Source organism: Heterodontus francisci, chromosome X (assembly GCF_036365525.1).
Source record: "Heterodontus francisci isolate sHetFra1 chromosome X, sHetFra1.hap1, whole genome shotgun sequence".
NCBI classification, from domain to species: Eukaryota; Metazoa; Chordata; class Chondrichthyes; order Heterodontiformes; family Heterodontidae; genus Heterodontus; species Heterodontus francisci.
The window spans coordinates 14,697,149-14,718,948 of record NC_090421.1 but is presented as its reverse complement, the minus strand read 5'-3'; the positions used below and the strand labels follow the sequence as shown (position 1 = coordinate 14,718,948).

General features: G+C 41.0%; 1 protein-coding gene across 8 annotated transcripts in view; it reads right to left on the bottom strand.

The window, feature by feature from the left end:
- col2a1a (collagen, type II, alpha 1a) overlaps window positions 1-21,800 on the bottom strand; it is a 105,865-nt gene that overhangs the window by 53,624 nt on the left and 30,441 nt on the right. For all 8 annotated transcript variants that reach the window (XM_068024541.1, XM_068024542.1, XM_068024544.1 and 5 more), the window contains 13 exons: window positions 21,628-21,672; window positions 21,111-21,164; window positions 13,318-13,416; window positions 12,775-12,819; window positions 10,808-10,906; window positions 8,952-9,005; window positions 8,375-8,482; window positions 7,426-7,479; window positions 5,655-5,753; window positions 3,539-3,592; window positions 2,847-2,945; window positions 2,577-2,630; window positions 146-199 (listed from right to left, as the gene is read on the bottom strand). In XM_068024541.1, coding sequence (XP_067880642.1) covers window positions 146-199; window positions 2,577-2,630; window positions 2,847-2,945; window positions 3,539-3,592; window positions 5,655-5,753; window positions 7,426-7,479; window positions 8,375-8,482; window positions 8,952-9,005; window positions 10,808-10,906; window positions 12,775-12,819; window positions 13,318-13,416; window positions 21,111-21,164; window positions 21,628-21,672 — 918 coding nt within the window. The remainder of the gene's footprint in view (window positions 1-145; window positions 200-2,576; window positions 2,631-2,846; window positions 2,946-3,538; window positions 3,593-5,654; window positions 5,754-7,425; window positions 7,480-8,374; window positions 8,483-8,951; window positions 9,006-10,807; window positions 10,907-12,774; window positions 12,820-13,317; window positions 13,417-21,110; window positions 21,165-21,627; window positions 21,673-21,800) is intronic.

The window sequence follows — 21,800 nt, the reverse complement described above, 5'->3', positions numbered from 1 at the left end:
AGTGCATGCTTCAATATGGAGGAGCATGAGGAATGACAATAAAGACAATACATATTTTTCAAATTGATTAAATATTTCTAATTTAACAGTCTGATCTGACAAATTCAAATTTAAATGCTAAATCATTCAAGGTATTTGAACTCACTGATGGACCAGGAGGACCCTGAGCACCTGTCTCACCATCTTTGCCAGGCAGACCCTATGGAGGGGAAAAAGAGTTGGCATTCATTATAAAATAATGGAATCAAAGCTGTAACATCTTAACATACAGATAGATTGAAGAGTTCTCTGTTAATCCTCTGAGGGTTTCACTTTAAAACACTTAGTATGAGCAACTGCCACTCAGACTCACACTGTACTGGTCGCATAGTATACTGTGATCTACTGTACTATACTATATTGTCTATATAATATCATGCTACTAAATTATAGTGCTATATCATTACTATGGTATACTTTATTATAATAATGCTCTGCTATACTATAGTGTACCACAACATACTGTACGTCATGTTATGCTACACCATACTATCTATATATTGTATACCGTGCTTTGACATACTGTGCATATTGCTCTATACATATGCTGTGTAATACCATTCTGGGCATATTTGCACATTACTATATTGTGCTTTACCATACAACATGTATTCTGTGCTATTCCATAATGTTCCATGCTGTGTATATAATGTATATTGCACATGTTACATTAAGCTGTGTATACATTGTACTGCTCCTGCTATATCAAATCATATTGCACATATTACTATGCACCACTATCCTTTGCATGACTAGATTCTAGATTATATTGTGGATATACTCATGATGTCCATATACTGCATTGTATATAATGGTGGTACTTGTAATGTATATTAGTACTGTATTGTACATAATGTGGTGGACTCGTCATGTACTTATATACTGCACTGTATTTAATGTCAGTACTGGTAATGTACATTAATTTATGTAATGTGGGATACTGAAAATGCATGTAGACTATTATATACAATGTGGTGTACTTATAAGGCACATAGATTGTACTGTATATAATGTGGAGACTTGCAATGTACATATAGATAGTATTGTATACAATTTGGGTCTCTTGTAATGTACATATTGTGGACTATAATGTGGGGTGCTAGTAATGTACATATACGGTACGATACAAAATGTGGAGTACTTGCAATATACATAAATACTGTACTATATGAAATGTAGAATACATCTAATGTACATGTACTGCACTATATGTGGAGTACTTGTAATATAGATATGCTGTACTGCATACACTGTGGAGCACTTGTACATATACAGCATTATATATAATGTGGAGTACTTGGTGATGTCCATATATACCTTACGATATATAATGTGGAATACTTGTATTATATCCATATACTGCACTGTTGATTATGTTCTTGCTCATATATATTTAGTGGGACCAATTAAACAGTTAATTTTAGGTGTTTATTGCAAGGGGGATGGCGTATAAAAGTAGGGAAGCCTTGTCACAACTGTACGGAGAGTGGTTAACCTTTGGAATACTCTTCCCCAGAGAGCAGTGGAGGCTGGGTCCTTGAATATATTCAAGGCTGGGTTAGACAAATTTATGATCGACAAGGGTGTCGAGAATTATGGGGGGCAGACAGGAAAGTGGAGTTAAGGCCACAATCAGATCAGCCATGTTCTTATTAAATGGTGGATCAGGCTCAAGGGGCCGATTGGCCTACTCCTGCTCCTGTTTCTTATGTCTGTCCTATGACACAAATGGAGATTGAACTGAGATCAGAGGAACTGAAATTATAAACAGGTGGTGTTACACTTTGCAGGGTGTGTTTACTGATCCTGCACTTCCAGCAGGAAGATGTGCTCAAAGGGAAAGTGGGTTGGAGATAATGCTATAACAGTGTAGTACCAGTTTTCCAACCCATGCTTCTTTTGAACTAAGCCCTGGCTGGGAATGTGGAATCACCAATTTTGCGTTTACATTATTATTTTACACAGCACCTCACCTTACAATACTGCATAGAAACAGCACTAAATGATGACATTTTATTATTCGACTTTGCACTGCACCAAACTGCACGATAAGCGTGATTGGTAATACTCTATTTAACATTTTGGTGTTCCACTGCAACTCAGTAAGATCTTTCTGATTTAATAACATCTCTCTTGTGATATCAGAGTAGCATTTAATTGTCTTTAGTGCATTTGACAGTGTTAAATAAAATTAGACCATGCACTTCAGGTCATTAACCACTGTAAAACAGACTGCACAGTAAGGAGTATTGGGGAACTCAGTGTATCCACTCATCAACGAGATCCTTAGAACCCATCTTGGGTCAGGTGGTCTTTCCCGTGAACAGTGGTGTGTCTTGCTATTTCCAATTGTGTATGCTGTACCATATGCAACAGAATATTATATTATGACCATCATATCATCCAGTGATGCACTAGGCTAGTCAAGGTATACATCAATGCTGACTATGGTATAACACCAGTCTGATAGGTCAATCAAGAGCAATAGCTTTCAATTGTTGAATTATAGTTATTCTGCAAAAGATTGGGTTACTTACCCTCAACCCAGGAGCGCCAAGGAGACCTTTCTCACCAGCCTTGCCAGCCTCACCCTAGTGAAAAGGAAGAAAATAATGACTGCATATTCAATACTGGCAGAACATTGGGTCTATCAAATAGTTTTACTTCATCTTGATAGGAAATCCACTGAAACTGTCAATGAGTGCAGTACAGCACATGCTGAAACCAGAGTACAGTACATTCACAGAAACTATCAGACTACAGTATAACACATGCAGAAATCAGAGTAGAGTACATATTTTACTTACAGTTGCACCCTTTGGCCCAGGGAAACCCATGACGCCAGGCTGTCCCCTAGCACCCTGTGGACCAGGTGGGCCGGGGCGGCCATCTTCACCAGGGGCACCCTGCAGACAAAAGAGATAAAGGTGAGCTTCCTTAGTCATCTTCATAGAGCAGTTCATGTTTATTGCATTTATTTTACAGTAACATGATCCCTGATAAATAGTACAAAGGAACCAACAAAAAGGCTCCTTAGAGAGAGAGAAATCATTCTTAGAATGTGTTTCTTTTGAGATATTTTTCTGATGGCTGCACACTGCTTGTACCCTCCTCTGCCTAGGAGTGTGGGTTGGTCTGACTGCCTCGGCACACACACCCTCCTCTACATAGGAGAATGGAATGGTCTGAATCCTTTTCCATCACACGCCTTCTACCTATGAGGGTAGTGCAATCTCAGTTGTCACATCCCCTCCTTTAGTTGGGAGGGTAGTACAGTCAGTGCCATCACTACCTCCATAGCCACCATCAATAGCACTTAGGTTGGCCAGCAGCAGGTATCATTTAAGCAGGGTGACTTAGACAATCTCAGTTTCTCATCCCTATCCCATTCAATGACTTTTGGAGATACCCTGGTCCAGGCTATCCATTTTGCCTGGTATTGCCCAGACAGATCCTAGAAAATGACAGTAAAAAGCAGGAAACCTTTGGCTCAACTTACAGTAGCTCCAACTTTGCCTTGGGGACCAGCATCTCCAGGGCGACCAGTAAGACCCTAAACAAGAAATACACAAATGAAAGGAGTCAAAAATCTGTAATATAAGGACATCTGATTCTTTATTTACCATTGAGAAATTTTTGCCATTAAAGTAATCACTAACAGTTGGTCTCTGCTTAAGAAACTATTATCTGCTCACTTTTTCCAAGTTACCTTTTGGGGAGGTGGTAGAGGTGAGATTATGGTTTTTAAGATTTATTGATGCGTATGTTTTAAAGGGCAACAGTAAAAGTTATGAGTTATTAAATGGGTTTTAACATTTTTCCAGTCTCTATATAATGATAATTTCACTCATCCAGTTGAGGGGGAGTTTTGATTTGCATAGCCAATCAGATAGACAGAATTAAAAATACAGTTAATTCATTGGGAACATTCAATCTAAAGACATGGGCCCTTGGTTACAGTTACTTGGTTTTGTCTACAATGTTTGGTTTAATTTTCGACTAGAACAGTGCTTTACTAATGAGTCTTGGGATGCAAAGAATATTTGGTTCATATTTACAAAGCTTCCATGTTTTGAATGGTGCAGCATTTCTCTTACTGTGTTTGGCAACATCAAAAGATCTCAACATCCTGGAACAATATGGAGGATCCCAACACAAGGTTGAATGAAATCAACCAAATCAAACCTTGCGCAATGCCTCAGGATACCTGGCTTCTATCTTATGCTGCAACATGTCTTCCTAATGTGCAGCAGAACACAAGGCTTCTACAATTGCCTAAGTCAATGTCGCAAGCACAGTGACCCTACACAGATTGGCACCAAGTTGGGATCCATGTGTCAAAATGTTTCACTTTGCTGCAGTCTTTAATATTATGAACATTATGCAGTGGAACTCACAATATAGTCAGGAGTCCAACTGTGGCTCACCTCCCTTTCAGGTGTAGCGCTCAGTAAAATCTGTATGTCCTTTTGGGCATTCATTGATGGCCTGCCCCAGCTCTGAGTTGTTACCAGGCTGGAATTCAGCACCCTCCTTTTCTTGCTGTCCGTGACAAAATGCAGTGGAATGCTATTAGGAAGTGGGGCTATTCCAGCTTCCATATAGAAAGTGAAAGCACTGTAATAGAAGCTGATTTCTGTGGTCTGGCATTGCTTAAGTGCTTTGGAACATCCTGAGGGCATGAAAGGCGCCACATCAACAGAAGCTCTTTCTGTTGCGATTTTTTTTATGAGTAGGCCTTTTAAGGCATGGCACATGGGCAGCTAATATTGGCTGGTATCATCAAAGTTCACTTGAGCTTGTTCCATTACAGCAAAACAATGGGGGGAATTTTATGCTGTCCCTCGCGGTGGGTTTGGAGGTGGGGAGAGCATGTAACTGGGTGGGATGGTGGCGGGTTCCCCGCCAACCTTCCTGTCTCCACCGAAATTAAGTCCAGGGCGGGAAGGCCTGTGATCCCGTGGAAGGCCCATTGCTGTCCAGTTAAGTGCCTAATTGGCACTTGATTCGGCAGGCTTCCCACAGAAGGGGTGATGCGGGGTTCTCGCCAGTGCTTTTGCCGGAGGTCGAGACCTCCATCGCCAGAATAAAATTCCGGCCAATGAGAGAGAGGAGATTCTAATGCACAATCTATAAGGGTTGGGGGGGGGGGGGGGCGGGTGGGGGAGTACGGTGTGGAGGTTGTCTTACAGAGGGCTCAAAATGATCCACAGATTGAGCACTAATGTTTATCAAAGAAATACCAAATTGAGGAATGTTAAGTGTTGGGGGATTGATCATTTCTGATTTCAGGGACCCAATCTCCACACCAAGCTCTATTCCCATAATATATCGCTGTCTCTGAGGTGAAAGGCTGGTGTGTTAACTTCTGGTGTTGCACTCTATTCATGACAAGGTTATTTGATAGTTATGTGATTTCTACTTTTAATGGTGGAGGTGTATGTTTGAAGAAGAGGCTTTGAACAAATAAAGAATTAGAATATTAATACTGTGTTATGTCTCTAATGTGGCAAATGTTCCCTCAGAACATTATCTATCAACAGGAGTGGAAAATATTAGGAACAGTTCATGTACATTTAAATAGCAGAGGCTGATTTTGTAAAATTCTTGCTTACTCTTGCACCTGGCAGACCAGGTTCACCGGGGCGGCCAGGATCTCCATTAGCACCTTTAGGACCATGAACTCCAGGAGCACCACGCTCACCAGGGGCACCCTGCGATGGAAACCAGAAAGAAATTATTAGCTTGTTGTAAAGAAAATCTGAAATAATGCATCATTAATCTTATTTTCAACAACTCTTAACTCTCCTTAAGCCTTAGTTGGTCCAAGGCTTAAATATTGCTCCCATATTTGAGGAGACTCTTCAAGCATCTCATGCACTCCTGGACAAGATACAGGAAGTTCGTCATTTGATAAACAATCCTTCTCTTCCTCTAGCCTCCAACATCTCTCTCTCCATATTGAAATCTTTTTTGCCTTGCTCCATATTATCATTGCTCGTCAGAACAAAAGCCATTGCTTCTCTCTCTCACCCTCCCCAGCTCCAAGTGCACGGTCATATAAATTGTTCCTCATCATCACTGCACTGAAATCAACATCTATTGCACTGCCTCGTATTCTAATTCATTCATTCTCAGGGATTCAAACTGCTTCCTCCTTACCCTCCTAAGTTCTTGCCTTCCTTCAACAACCTGTTAGCTTTTAAAGCATCAATTTGGCATCATCTAACTAGTACTTCTGCATTGATCTTGTTGCCTTTCCAATCCTTTCAGCTTTGGTGGTGCTCTGCACTTTGGCAATGACCCTCTAGCCATCTTTCAAAATTAAAAAAAAAACAGACTTTTGAAGTAATATTTGAGAAATATTTGATACCAGTAAGTAACTATCATTTGGATTTTTTATTTGTTCATGGGATGTAAGCGTTGCTGGCAAGGCCAACATTTATTGCCCATCCCTAATTGCCCTTGAGAAGGTGGTGGTGAGCTGCCTTCTTGAACTGCTGCAGTCCATGTGGGGTAGGTACACCCACAGTGCTGTTAGGAAGGGAGTTCCAGGATTTTGACCCAGCGACAGTGAAGGAACGGCGATATAGTTCCAAGTCAGGATGATGTGTGACTTGGAGAGGAACTTGCAGGTAGTGGTGTTCCCATGCATCTGCTGCCCTTGTCCTTCTAGGAGGTAGCGGTTGCAGGTGTGGAAGATGCTGTTGAAGAAGCCTTGGTGAGTTGCTGCAGTGCATCTTGTAGACGGTACACACTGCTGCCACTGTGCATCGGTGGTGGAGGGAGTGAATGCTTAAGGTGGTGGATGGGGTGCCAATCAAGCAGGCTGCTTTGTCCTGGAGTTCTCCAGCGGGGGATGGCCATTCCTCTGGCGATTCTGCTCATTTCCTGTCCAAGTTACAGCAGGGGATTGGTAGAACACCACAGAAATTGAAGGTCCCTCTAATTTTCGGTATTCCATTTCCTTATGGTTTAAATTGAATGCTTTGTGTCTTTTTACAATTTGCGAGATGTGATCTAATCGTAGACTTTAAGCTGAATAGTTACTACTCTTATGGTTAGATTCATTTACCTTATTTGAAATTAATTTTATCAGCTTGTCATTACTATATTGTAAAATAGTGTCTCAAAGGAATTATAAATTTGTACTGATTGAGCTCCAGCTAGAGGTGAGATTTAGTGAGAGGTTGTTGATTTTAGTTGCCCGAGAAGCTTTGAGTTCAGAGAAGCAACCAATCAGGAGCCTTGGGGCCATGGTTTACTGGATCTGAATTCAAAATGCTCATTTTTAATGAAGTAACTAATTACACATTTACTTTTTTTTAAAAAAGAAAATGTAACTTTGACCTTAAACAATGTCACATTCTGTACTATAGTACCTACCTTAGGACCAGCAAGACCATCTTGACCTGGGAAACCACGGTTACCAGGTGCACCCTAGCAATGGAAACAAAAGAACTAATGAGATTACAGAGGCTACAGTGAAATATTAATAAAACAAGTCTTCACAACTGAGATGCAACACATCAACATTCAATGTACACTCCACATAATGAGATTGGGCTGAAAATTATAGTCCCACCGCCGATTTAACAATGGTGGTCCACCCGTGTGGGCCGCACGTCACGGAGCCGCTGCAGCATTCCGCGCAGCGGCTCATTTAAATAGCCGGGGCGGACGGCACCCCCCACCGATGACGTGGCAGGGGCGGGCTGTCTGTTCCCAGCAATGGCGTCAGCTGTCTGTGCGCAGAAGCTGCCACCATTTTTAAAGGGCTTTGAGCTCTAACTTTCAATTTACATATTTAAAGGAAAATGTAATAAAAAATTAAATTCATTCATTCTGTCCCTCTCCCACCCCCCCCATTAACAATTACATTAATTTCTTGCCCTCTCCCCCCAGAACACTTCCCTTGTCCACCTGACCTTCCCCTGCAAAGTACATAAATTTTACACTATATCCCTTCCCACCATCCCCTACACCAATGATATCACTTTGACCCCACTGCCTCCCCCCACCCCTGGGCCCCCGCACTGGGAAACTTACCCCCAGTTCCCTGTGCACCCTTAAATATATCTGCCCAGTTTGTACTGTTTATAGGATCAAAACAAAGATACAGATCATTTAATAATGCTTGGTTTTCTTATTACAACTGGACAAAATGATGCACCATTTTATGAATATTGATCCTTTTATCTTTAATTTATAGTGGTTTGTTGAGTACAGAACTACTGGTTCAGATATCTTTCTCTTGGGTGTTTTGTGCAGGACTTTGCCAGTCTGATCAATGTGATCTCCTAACAAGCAGTTTGGAGACTGGGGGGGAACTCACTCTCTCGCCAGGGGGACCATTTGGACCGGCAGCACCAGGTTCACCACGAGGACCTCTCTTGCCTTCTTCACCAGCGGGGCCGGGAGCACCTTGAGGACCAACGGGACCCTATAGGAAGCATCAGGAAAAAGATGAAAGGATGAGCACTTTCTATTTATTCTATGAGATAATTCTAATTACCATTACAGAACAATTAAAAATATAAAATATAATTTAAAACTTGCGATAAATTATTACTGTATATTCCATATAAAAGAACAGAAGATTTATTTAGGAACTGGAAAAAGCCATTAAACCCAAGAAGCCAGGCTATTCCTGATCCCCAAGCTTCTCACCATAGCCATCAAGCCTTTCCCTCATCTCTTCAGTCTGCTTCAATGTCCTCCCCTAATAATTCTATAATTTGATTACCCTTTGAATGCAAAAGTTCCACCTGACTTCCCATATACTTCCTAACTTTCTCATTTTAAATTTGTGTCCCCTGATATTTTGGGTAGTATTTATCATTATTTAAACCAAAAGGGTTACCTATACTTTGAATGCTCAAGTAAAAATGCATATCTTTTAAGATACTTACAAATTCTCCTTTCGGGCCTGCTTCTCCCTTGAATCCTGGGACTCCAGGGTCACCCTGTTGGACAAAACAATTCGCAGGGTTAGATATTGAGGAGTGAGAGCATGATGTAGACCAGTGGTGCTCATAAACTGTGGCCTTTGACAGACATGCTGTTCCATGTAGTTCTGGGCCTCCATTCAATGCCTGCCAGGCTAAAAGATGTTGCCAGAGTGAGAATTCAGGGCTGTTCCCTTTTCCTATTGTTGTCACAAATGTTTCAGTGCAGTGCAATGCTGGCTGAGAGAAATTTTCACTGTCCACTTGAATTGGAAACACCCAGGGGTATTATTCTAGATTCAATCCTTCCAAACTTGGGTTGCATCTGAAGACAGCATTTTGAGCTGCATAGCACTTGGATGAATTACTGGTGGTTACACATCTGTCACCGGTGGGAGGTAGTAATTTAAGGGGATGAAACAAAAGTAGCGCACAAATATATATCACAACATTAAAATGCATTGGTTTTTGTGTGAGTTTGTGACAAGATAGTCTTATTAATATGCTCAATAGGCCTAATAACAGAACTGCTTTCCTCTTCTTAATCTGCAGTAAAAGGCAAGAGAATGCGGGATTATTCCAGTTTCTATACAGTGATTGAAAGGGCCCTACTAAAATAGAAATGTTTAATATAGTTTTACTTTCTCTTCCTGCACATAAGTTATTGGCCTCCATTTGGTAACTGCCCATGTGCCTCAATTGAGGCAAGTTGCTCAAAAGATCGCAGAAGCAGCAGACCTCTGCTCCATTACTCCATGGTGCAGCATTCCTGTGAGCGATCCTTGAGAAAGACATTGTGAAGTTTGGTATAGCTTTGTGTGGTGGAGTTTGGTATAGTTTGGAATGATGAGATAGATGTTTGATGAGGGGTAATTCGGTGTAGTTTAGCATTATTTAGTTTGTCGTAGTTCGGCAATGCATAATGCATTACTACAATTACACGGGGCATCTTCGGACTCATGGAAGACAAGCACACACACCTGCAAGGGGTAGCCAACAATAATTATAGTTTTCTCAATTTGATATAATTTTGTAGGATGAAGTTTGTCGTCATTTGGCTTGTAATATGGGTTGACATAGTGAAGGTTGGTGTAGTTTGAAAAAGTCATGCGAAGTTTGATATTTAGTCCCTCAAGCCTGTTCTGCCATTCAATGAGATTGTGGATGATCTGTGACTTAACTCCATACACCTGCCTTTGTCCCATATCCCTTAATACCTTTGGTTAACAATCAATCTCAGAGTTTGCATGTTACCATTTGATATAGAAATTGTGATAAAGTTTGGTGTAGTTTTGACATCCCACATTACAACAAATGCCCCACGTGCCATAAAGTCTGTACATCCCGAATCGGCCTTATCTTCGGACTCATGGATGACAAGTACCCACAACTGCGAGGGATAGCCAACAATAATTAGAGTTTTGTCAATTTGATATAATTTTGTATGGTGAAGTTTGTCGTCATTTGGTTTGTAATATGGGTTGCCATAGTGAAGGTTGGTGTAGTTCGAAAAAGTCATGCGATGGAAGGCATCTTTAAGTCATGTCACTTAGTATAGTTTGCCATGGTGAAGTTTGGTGTGGTGTGTAGTGTACTTGTCCATTGTTACTAATATTATACAGCTTGGTTGATTCAATCTGTTACTTGTGCATACTGGCCAAAAATGTCCATGAAATTCCACTGAAAGTAATGGAAGTTCCAGAAGATTCCAGTTGGGAAAATACTCAAAGTACATTTTCGATCACTTTGAAACCATATTTTATATTTGATTACCATCGAGAAAGAAATTACGCTCTTAAATGCTGAATATTTTTACTTACTTGTTGACCTTTAGGACCAAGGGGGCCAGTAGCACCTTGTGGGCCTGGAGGACCACGTGGGCCAGGGAAACCAGGAGCACCAGCAATGCCAGGAGCACCCTATGAAGAGAAGAAAACAAGAGGAGTTAACGTCAACTGGTAGATTGGGGATTAGTAAGAAGATACCAGACCTCGACAGCACCAACTTTTAAGTAAAATAAGTCAAAAAACGTAGGCTTCATATTCATGATTATGTTCCTTTGCTCTAAGATGGTGAGTAATCAAAGCAGATCATAATGGGCATTATATCAAACACTGGTCTTGTTAAAGGGCACTGTCTAGAAATCAAGTTGAAGGGCCAAGGCCCACAGTGTAGGTCACCAACAAGGACAGAATGCTATCATGAAGAAAATAAAAATGTTTTCATGAGTCATAAAGCACGCATAAGCATCAAAATTCACAGGACTTGTGTAATGCCACACCGTACCAAATCAATTGTCCTATCTCATAGGTTGGTAGGTTGTGATTAATGGAGTGCTGCAAGTACTTGGGTCTTAGCTATTTACAATCTATATTAATAACTTAGATGAAGGGACTGAGTGTAATGCGTCCAATTTTGCTGATGATACAAAGTTGGGTGGGAAAGTAAGTGGTGAGGAGGATGCAAAGAGGCTGCAGCGGGATATAGACAGCTTGGGTGAGTGGACAAGAACATGGAAGATGGAATACAAGGTGGGAAAGTATGAAGTTATCCACTTTGGTAAGAAAAATTTCTAAAAAGCATAATATTTTTTGAATGGTGAGAGAGACTGGGAAATGTTTGCATTCAGTGGGATCTGGGTGTTCTTGTACATGAATCACAGAAAGTTAACATGCAGGTGCAGCAAGGAATTAGGAAGGCAAATGGTATGATAGCTTTTGCTGCAAAGGGATTGGAGTATAAGAGTAAAGAAGTCTTACTACAATTACACGGGGTTTGGTAAGGCCACACCTGGAGTACTGTGTGTAGTTTTGGTCTTGTTACCTAAGGAAGGACACACTTGATGGAGAGGGAGTGTAACAAAGGTTAACTAGACTGGTTCCTGGGATAAGGGGATTGACCTATGAGGAGAGATTGAGTAGAATGGGCCTATATTCCATAGAGCTTAGAATGACGAGAGGTGATCTAATTGAAACATATAAAATTCTTAAGGGGCTTGACAGAGTAGACGCTGAGAAGATGTTTCCCCTGGTTGAGGAATCTAGAACTTGGGATCACAGTCTCAGAATTAGGGGTCGTCGATATAGGACTGAGATGAGGAGAAATTTCTTCACTCAAAGGGTTGTGAATCATTGGAATTCTATACCCCAGAGAGCTGTAGACGTTCAGTTGTTGAGTATTTTCAGGAGACAGGTTGATAGATTTTTGGGAAATAAGGAAACTTAGGGATATGGGGATAGGACGGGAAGGTGGAGTTTGAGGTAGAAAATCAGCCATGATCTTGTTGAATTGCAAAGTAGGTTTGCAGGGACAAATGGCCTACTCCAGCTCCTATTTCTTATGCTTTTACATTTGCCTGATTATTATTTGATGAAGGAAAATTGTCCACATTGAGCAAACACCAAAGTGGCCGAATCAAGGAAATGCTCCTTTAAAGTAACGTTCCCTTTACACAGGTAAACGTTGTTTTCTCTGCTGTGCTTACTGCTGATATCATACTGAACAATTGCATTATCCTTATGTTGCTCCCAAGACTATACTGGCAATTATTGACTCGACTGCTTGAAGATCAGTATTTAGTTTGATGGACAGTGCTGTTGTGAATCAAGAGCTTGTCCTTATTATAATCTTCATGGGCCTAGAATTCTGCAGAGTTTTTAAAATCAGTTAGGATGGCGTGCTTGCCAGATGAGAAAATTCAAACCTATTTTGATATTTAGGAATTTTGATTTTTTTAATACATTTTTAAAAATGAGTAAGAGCAAGAAATCAATTGAGCTATACTTACAGCGGAACCTTTTGCTCCAGGAATACCATCAGTACCAGGGTTGCCCTATAAGAGACAGAAGAGACATAAGTCATTATAACTCAGCAATATCAAAATAGCAAGACACAAAATGGGCTTACATTTCTAAAACAACATTTAAAAATGACACAGGAGCTTACTGTATTTCATTGAAGAATAGACTATTGCATATTAATGATTAGGATTCCATATCTTCTTAAACCTAGTTTACAATATTTAGGATCAGAAATCTATAGATTTAATTGGAAGTAACTACAGAATAGACTTGCTCAGGAAGTTAAACTACTACAGCCACTCTGGGCTAGAGTGGGGAAAAATCTAGCGACTCTGTGTGAGCACAGGATCAAGTTAGCCGTGATATTTTGCAACAGTCAAATAGCCTGAAAACATTCAATAAATGAAGGATGGTTGTTTGTTACTCAATCTGTGATTGGTAACAGGCTACAAAGGCTTATGGGTACTGTATTCCTGCAAATGGTGAGAAATTACAAAAGGTAAGACTGGATGATGGATTTGATAACTTACAGGAGCTCCAGCAGGGCCTGGGGATCCGGGGCTACCTGACTCTCCTCTTGAACCCTGGGCACCCTCAGGACCACGTGCGCCAGTTGGACCAGCTTCTCCCTGTGTGGAATAAAAAGTTAACAGGCATTAGGACAATGTGCAGAAACAGTAAGACCAGTGTGCCATCTCTGCCACACTCCAATGATATGTCATTCAATTCATTGAATTGACCAATTCAGTTGTATATTATAGCTAGTTGGCAGCTCAAACAATTTGAAAGTGTTGTTGAACTCTGCTTCCCTACATGGAAGCTGCTGTTGGAAAGAAAGCATTTGTTTCTCCACTGCTTATGAAAAAGGGAAAGCCTTGGGTTATGGGTTAGATGTAAATATCTGTATGCAGTGAGGGATAATACCACCTGTGAAGGTTTAATTGTCCACATTCAGAGCCATAGAAATGGTATAAATTAAATTCATTTACAACACCCTTATGAATGACTCTTGGACTCCCCTCTTGCCAAATCCTTAATTTCCCAAACCAATATGCTAAACAACATGCTTAGTGACATGAGTAAGGGGCACGACTAGTGGTAGGGACAAAGGCCACGTCCAATCATATGGGTCTGAGCCATGCTTAGTGATAAGGGTATTGGCATGACCAGTGGCATGACTACAAACCATGGTATGGGCTATGCCCAGTGATATGGTTAGGGACCCTGACTATTTGTATGGTTACAAGCCTTGCCCAGTTATAAGGGTAAGGTCATGACCAGCGGCATTGGTAAAGGACATGCCCAGTGAAATGGATATGGGGCATGACCAGTGGTTGGGTACAAGTCATGCCAAATGATATGGCTGAAGGCCTTTAATGATATGTTTATGACCCATGTCCAATGATATTGGTACGGGTAAGACCAGGGACTATGACTATGGAGCATGACCTGTGATATGGGTACAGGGCATGACCATTAATATGAGTATTGCAATGCCCAGTGGTGTTGGTATGGGACATGTCTAGTGATTTTGGTATAACTATGCCCAATAGTATTGGTATGGGGTGTGTCCAGTGATTTGGGTATGGCTGTGCCCTGTGGTTTTGGGTATGTGGTACCTCCAGTGATCTGGGTATGGTTGTGCCAATTTGTAATGGTATGCAGTTTTCCCAGTGATTTGGGTATGGCTGTGCCCTGTGGTTTTGGGTATGCGGTACCTCTAGTGACTGGGTATGGTTGTGCCAATTTGTAATGGTATGCAGTTTGCCCAGTGATTTGGGTATGGCTGTGCCCAGTGGTTTTGGGTATGTGGTACCTCCAGTGACTTAGGTATGCTTATGCCAAGTGGTATTAGTATGGGGCACCTCTAGTGATTTTGGTTTGCTTATGCCCAGTTGTATTGGTAGGGGTACTTTCAGTGATTTGGGTATAGCTGTGCCCAGTTGTATTAGTATGCAGTGTGCCCAGTGATTAGGTATAGCTGTGCCCAGTGGTATTGGTATGGGTACATTCATCAATTTGGGCATGTCTGTGCCCAATGCTATTCATATAGGGCATATCCAGTGATTTGGGTAAAGGTTCAGATGAAAGTTAATAAACGTTTCTGATCATAGGTGAATTCTCTCAATAAGCATGGATTTTAGTGACCTTTTAACCAAGATAGGCAATGGTCTCGAAGAGTTTATATAAATCCAATAAAATGAATACGTAGGGGAAGAACATAATATTGATAAATTGGGGCTGCATTTAAAAATTATTTTAAAGAACAGGAAAGGACTACTAAATCAACAACCATCCATTTTCTTTGCAAGTCAATTCCACCTCTCTCCTTCGCACCCTATCCCTCAAGTCCTTCTCTCTTTAGAAACACATCTAGTTGATTATTGAACCCACCGGTACTGTCTGCTGCAATGCCTGTCCCTGGTGACTTTTTCCACAGCTCCATTATCCATTGGGTGAAAGTTCTGTCTGAATGCCCTCCTTATTCCTAATTTGTGCTTTGCTGGCACAGAACATAGAACTTTGGTATGTGAATAAATTGCCTGGGCCAATTTTGTCAATTTGTTTTCATAATCTTGAAAACTTTAATTAGCGCACCTCAATGGCTCTTCCTTTCATAAAATTATAGAATGGTTACAGAACAGAAGGAGGCCATTTGGCCCATCATGTCCATGAGCAATCCAGCTAGTCCCACTCCCCTGCCCTTTCTTCATAGTCCGGCAAGTTTTTTCTCTTCAGGTTCTTATCCAATTCCCTCTTGAAAGCCACAATTCAATCTGCCTCCACCACACTCTCAGGCAGTGTATTCCAGATCCTAACCACTTGCTATCAGTTCTTTTGCCAATCGCCTTAAATTGGTGCCCTCTGGTTCTCGACCCTTCCACCAATGGGAACAGTTTCTCTCTATCTACTCTGTTCAGACCCCTCATGATTTTGAACACCTCTATCAAATCTCCTCTCAACCTTCTCTTCTCTAAGGAGAACAACCCCAGCTTCTCCAATCTATCCATGTAACTGAAGTCCCTCATCCCTGGAAACATTCTCATAAATCTTTTCTGCATCCTCTCCAATGCCTTCACTTCCTTCCTAAAGTGTGGTGTCCACAATTGGACACAATACTCCAGTTCAGGTTGAACCAGTATTTTTATAAAGGTTCACCATAACTTCCTTGCTTTTGTACTCTATGCCTCTATTTATAAAGCCCAGGATCCCATATGCTTTATTAACCACTTTCTCAACCTGCCCTGCCACCTTCAACGATTTGTGCACATATACCCCCAAGTCCCTCTGCTCCTGCACCCCATTTAGAATTGCACCCTTTATTTTATATTGCTTCTTTTCATTCTTCCTACCAAAATGTATCAGTTCATATTTCTCTGCATTAAATTTCATCTGCCACGTGTCTGCCCATTCCACCAGCCTGTCTATGTCCTCTTGAAGTTTATCACTATCCTCCTCACAGTTCACAGTACTTCCAAGTTTTGTATCATCTACAAATTTTGAAATTGTGTCCTGTACTCTCAAGTCTAGGTCATTAATATATATCTGGAAAAGCAGTGATCCTAATACCAACCCTTGAGGAACACCACTATATACCTTCCTCCAGTCTGAAAAACAACTGTGCACTACTACTCTCTATTTTCTGTCACGCAGCCAGCTTCGTATCACACTGCCATTGTCTCTTTTATTCCATGGGCTTCAGCTTTGCTGGCAAGCTGATTCTGTGGCATTTTATCAAACACCTTTTGGAAGTCCATATAGACTGCACTACCCTTGTTAATCTGCTCTGTTATCTCAACAAAAAAAAGAAATTAAATTAGTTGAAACACAATTTGGCTTTAACACATCTAAGCTGGCTTTCTTTAATTAATCCACACTTGTCCAAGTGATTGTTAATTTTGTCCTGGATTATCATCTCTAAAAGCTTTCAGACCACTGAGATTAAACTGGACTTTTCCTTACACACTCCTCTCTATCTGAGGAGGATTGGACGATTATGGCTAGTACCTCTGCAGTTTCTGCCTTTACTTCCCTCAGTATCCTTGGATGCATCCCTTCAAGTACAGGGAGCCTTTTTAATACCACCTCTATCAATTTTTAGCCCATCCAGTGTGTCAACTACCTTCAACTTCACTATGATTTTGGCAGCATCTTCTCGCTTAGTAAAGACAGATGTAAAGTACCTCAGCCATGCCCTCTGTCTCTATGTGTCGATCCCCTTTTTGTTCTCAATCAGCCCCACTCCTCCTACTACCCTTTTACTATTTATATGCCTGTAGAAGACCTGAATTCCCTTCCCTTGTTAGCTGCCAGTCTCTACTCATACTCTCTCTTTACCTTTTTTATTTCCTTTCTCACATCCCTTCTGAACTTTCTATATTCAGCGTGGTTCTCACTTGTATTGATAGCCTGGCATCTGTCATACACACCATTTTTCAGCTTCATCTTGCTCTCTATCTCTTACATCAGCCAGGGAGACCTGGCTTTGCTTGCCCTACCTTTCCCCTCATGAAATGTACCTTGACTGTACTTGAACCATCCCCTCTTTAAAGGCAGCCATTGCTCCATTACAGTTTTGCCTGCCAATCTTTATTTACCTGGGACAGACCTGTTCTCACCCTCCCCTCTGAAACTGGCCATCCTTCAATGAATCATTTTTACTCTAGATTGCTCCTTGTCCTTTTCCATAGCTAACCTAAACCTGATGATGCGATGATCACTGTTCCCTAACTGTTCCCCTACTGATACTTTATCCACGTGACCCACTTCATTACCCAGAACCAGACCCAGCAATGCCTCCTTCCTCATTGGGTCGGAAACATAGTGATCAAGGAAATTCTCCTGAATACACTTCAGAAACTTTTCCTCCTCTCTGCCCTTTACACTATTACTATCCCAGTTTATATTAGGATAATTAAAACCCCCATTATCACTACACTATAGCTTTTGCACCTTTCTGTAATATGCATGGAAATAATTCCAACTTCCTTAACCTTTCCTCGTAACTTAAATCCCTGATACTCAAAATCATCTTTGTTGATGGCCTGTCAAGGGCAATTATGTCCATTGTGTGATTATTTGGTCAGAACTGCACACAGTTTAGTGTTGCAGATGGGGTCTGGCTGGCACCTTACAGTAGAGAGATGCATCTGCCAAGCTTTAGAGTCTGAACAAAGCAGAAGTTTAAGGCATTTCCGGAACTCTTGGTTATATTTAATTCGGAACATTGAACCAAATATTTTCTTGGATTAAATTTGCTCTCGAGCAACAAGAGAACGCTGAATTTAAATTAAGAATAATGCTCAAATTCAGCCTGATTTATTGGACAAACCCTCTGCTTTTAACAGTGTTGCTGTTCAGAAATGTTTACTGTGAAGTAGTTTCATATAAAAAAAGAACTTTCTAACTGAACTTTGCATTTTAGTCAAGGGTCACAGCAGAATGTGTTGGAAGTAAGGTGTACTAGATTGCCTCTGGGCCATGGGCAAAATATGAATCAGAGTTTTCCCAAATTAATACAAGCCAGTATTAGAGAAAGCTATAAGGGTTATGGTACTAGACTAGTAACCCAGAGGACATAGGTTCAGATCCCACCTTAGCAAGTTGTGAAATTAAAAACATTTTGGTAATCTGTGGGCTGGCACCAGAAGAAAAATGACCATGAAAGCTGCTAGATTGTTCTAAAAATCCAACTGATTCACTAAAGTCCTTCAGTGTGGTTGACTCTTAATGTCCTCAGAGCAACTAGGGGTAGGCAACCAATACAGTGTAACCCAGATTCCCAAGAAGAAAATGAAACAAAATGTGCTTACATTTATATAGCAGCTTATAACAAAAAGTGCTTTGAATAGTGAATCACTTTTGAAGTGTAAGGACAGTCATCAATGCAACAGCCATTCTGTGCCAACGAGATGAACAACCAGGTAAATTTATTTTATCGCTGGTAGTAATTGAAGGAGGAAAATTGGCCAGCAATCAAAATATGGTAAATCATTTAATGGGCACATATTGCCAGTGTTGATGACAAGGGATGCGGTCTATTATAAAGAGAATAATCTCCCTAAATAGTAGCACACCGTGAATCTAGTTGTTATGTGGATGCTGAATGCAAATAGCAGTGCTGTGCCTAACTTGGAGGCAATGTTATGTTTGCAGTTTTCGATCGCAGGAGAGCAATATCCGAGCACGAGCTCATTGCACTAAAACTGGCAAATTTATTCTGACAGCAGAATTGAAATGAGATAATGGAACCAATTTTAGCGATTGTGTTGAAACAATGGGACTTAAGCTTTAAATTCGGGTTCCTTTTATGCCATAAAACTTCTCTTTCCTGCTCCGCTTTCACCCGTGGTTTTCCTTCCTCACTTCTTCACTCTCCCCTTACTCCCCGTTTTTGTCTCGTCCTATATGTGCTTTTCATAACTTTCCCAGACACATAAATTCTTATTAGTCCCAGCAGCGTGAAACGCATTAGGCAGAGACATTTGACAGAGTGCACTTAGGCAGCTTTTTAACTATACTGCATGTCAGGATGGGGGGAGGGGCAGTTGGTGGGAGGGGAATGGCGTGGGATCAGGGTCCCTTTGCCTATTTAAATCTCCTGTTGTTTTATACTTTGTGTCTGGGGCAGCTGTGATTTGCTTCCATTTTCCGGCCTTGGAGTCAGGCTGTACAACTAGCCATAACACTAGCTGAACTCTGTGAAAACAGCTCTCTCTCTGACTCAGAAGCTTCAAGCCAAAATTATCACACATTTTATTCTTCGTTAGATCAAAGCTGTCAAAGCAAATAAACTTGCTCATTCATTAACAATGTACCACCTCACTCTGACTCATGCCTCAAACATCAGAACCAAAATTTTTTTGACACAAGAGTTTTATTGAGCTTTACACAAGTCTCTCTTGCAGAATGTTGTTAATTTTATTTTAAGCCCATTTCCTAGCTACTGACTCCATCCCTCTCCCTGGCAACAGTCTGACATTAAGCCAGTTCCCACCTCTGTAACATTGCTCAACTTCGCCCCCTGCTGAAACCCTCAGCCCTGACTTTTTTACCTCCCAACTTGACTATTCCAATGCACTCCTGGCTGGTCTCCCGCATTTTACCCTTTGTAAACTTGAGGTCATCCAAAACTCTGCTGCCTGTGTCCTAAGTCGCACCAAGTCCTGTTCCCCTATCACCCTTGTGCTCGCTGACCTACATTGGCTCCCGGTCTTGATTTTAAAATTCTCATCCTTGTTTTCAAATCCCTCCATGGCCTCGCCCCTCCCTATCTCTGTAATCTCCTCCAGCCTCACAACCCTCCAAGATATCTGCACTCCTCTAATTCTGGCCTCTTGAGCGGCCCTGATTTTAATCGCTCCACCACTGGTGGCTGTGTCTTCAGTTGCCGAGGCCCTAACCTCTGGAATTCCCTCCTTACACCTCTCTTTCCCTCTACCTCGCTTTCCTTCTTTAAGTTACTCCTTAAAGCCTACCTCTTTGACTAAGCTTTTGATCATCTGCCCTAATATCTCCTTATGTGGCTCAGTGTCATAATTTGTTTCATGATGCTCCTGTGAAGCACCTTGGGACAGTTTATTACATTAAAGGTGCTATATAAATATAAGTTGTAAAAAGATAGTTTTGTGAGGAACGCACATTTCTATCTAGATTAAATGGTATTTTAAATAACTTTTGCATTAGTTTAAGACATCTGAAGACATCTTGTTATTTAAAGAGACAAGACAGAAAAAAAAATTGGCAAGGGCAGGGATTACATTCAGGTTAAGCAATAATATTGCTTAAAGGGCCTTCCAGTCCTGATCACACTGTTTGGCCAAGTTAAAAGATAATGGGCAAGTTATCTGATGGAATAATTAACCATCTTTTTTCAGGCTCGACTGTTTGATCATTCTTTCAGAATAATAGCATTTCGAAAGACTTTTAGAGTATGTACTTCAACCTACATGGGAGTTTAAACAATGAATCAGGTCCAGTCAAGTATCCCAAATGCCTATCCTGCAGGTGAATGTGAATAAATCACATTTTTCAGTGTGTATCTGCAGCTCTGTGTCCCTCTTACATGCCATAGCCTGGTGAAAGAATGTTGCCTGTGGCCTCAAATTCTCTGTGTACAGTGCTCAGTGACCTCCCAGCTCAAGGACTTGCTTTATTTAATCAGCTTGTGGCTCTCGGAAGCTGGAATTCCTGCCCTGCTTGTTATCCTGCCAAGTCTCTCTTTTTCTTTCTTTCAGAGGAATGTCCTTAATGCTGCTGCCTCTTCAGGCTGTCAGCAGTACCGGATAGGTTCAGTGATTATCTCCCGCAGCCTCCAACTCACCTTCGAACCTGGAGCACCTGGGAAACCGGGAGCACCAGCAGGACCTACGGGACCCTGAGGGGAAACAATACAGCAAAGATTTAATCAACAGAGTGGAGTAGAAGACAAAACCAACATCCGAAAAGAATTAGCCAGTGTTAAGAAATAATACAAAAGATTTATTTTTTATCTTTAACAAGCCAAAAGGCCAGTGGATTATATGCTCCAATCTTAAAAAAAAAACTGGGGGCAGAAGTAACTTAAAAATCTTTGTTTTAATCTATGAGTTTTGATCTATGATACCTTATTGTCTGAGCTGGATAAGGCTTTAATAAATATCTTTATACTATATTGCAATGAGCAGAGCTTATTAACTGAATGATTTGATTTTAACAGCGCTACATTTTGTCTTTGCAAAATAAACAAAGAGGGTGAAAATGATCAAGAAATGGCTGGAAAATGTGTACTTTTTTGATTAAATTATTGACAGGAGTTCCACACCTGGATATAAAACCTATATTTAACCTGAGATACTTACAGGAGGACCAGCTGGACCAGGCAAACCATCATTACCACGGGCTCCCTGGAAAAAAAAGAGGCAGGGTCAGCATCACAGGTCAGTATTAATGCAAAATTGCATCGTCTAATTACTTTGAAGATCAAAGTAGCTGTAAAGTGCACAGGATTTGACTGTGTAATTGTGAAATAGAT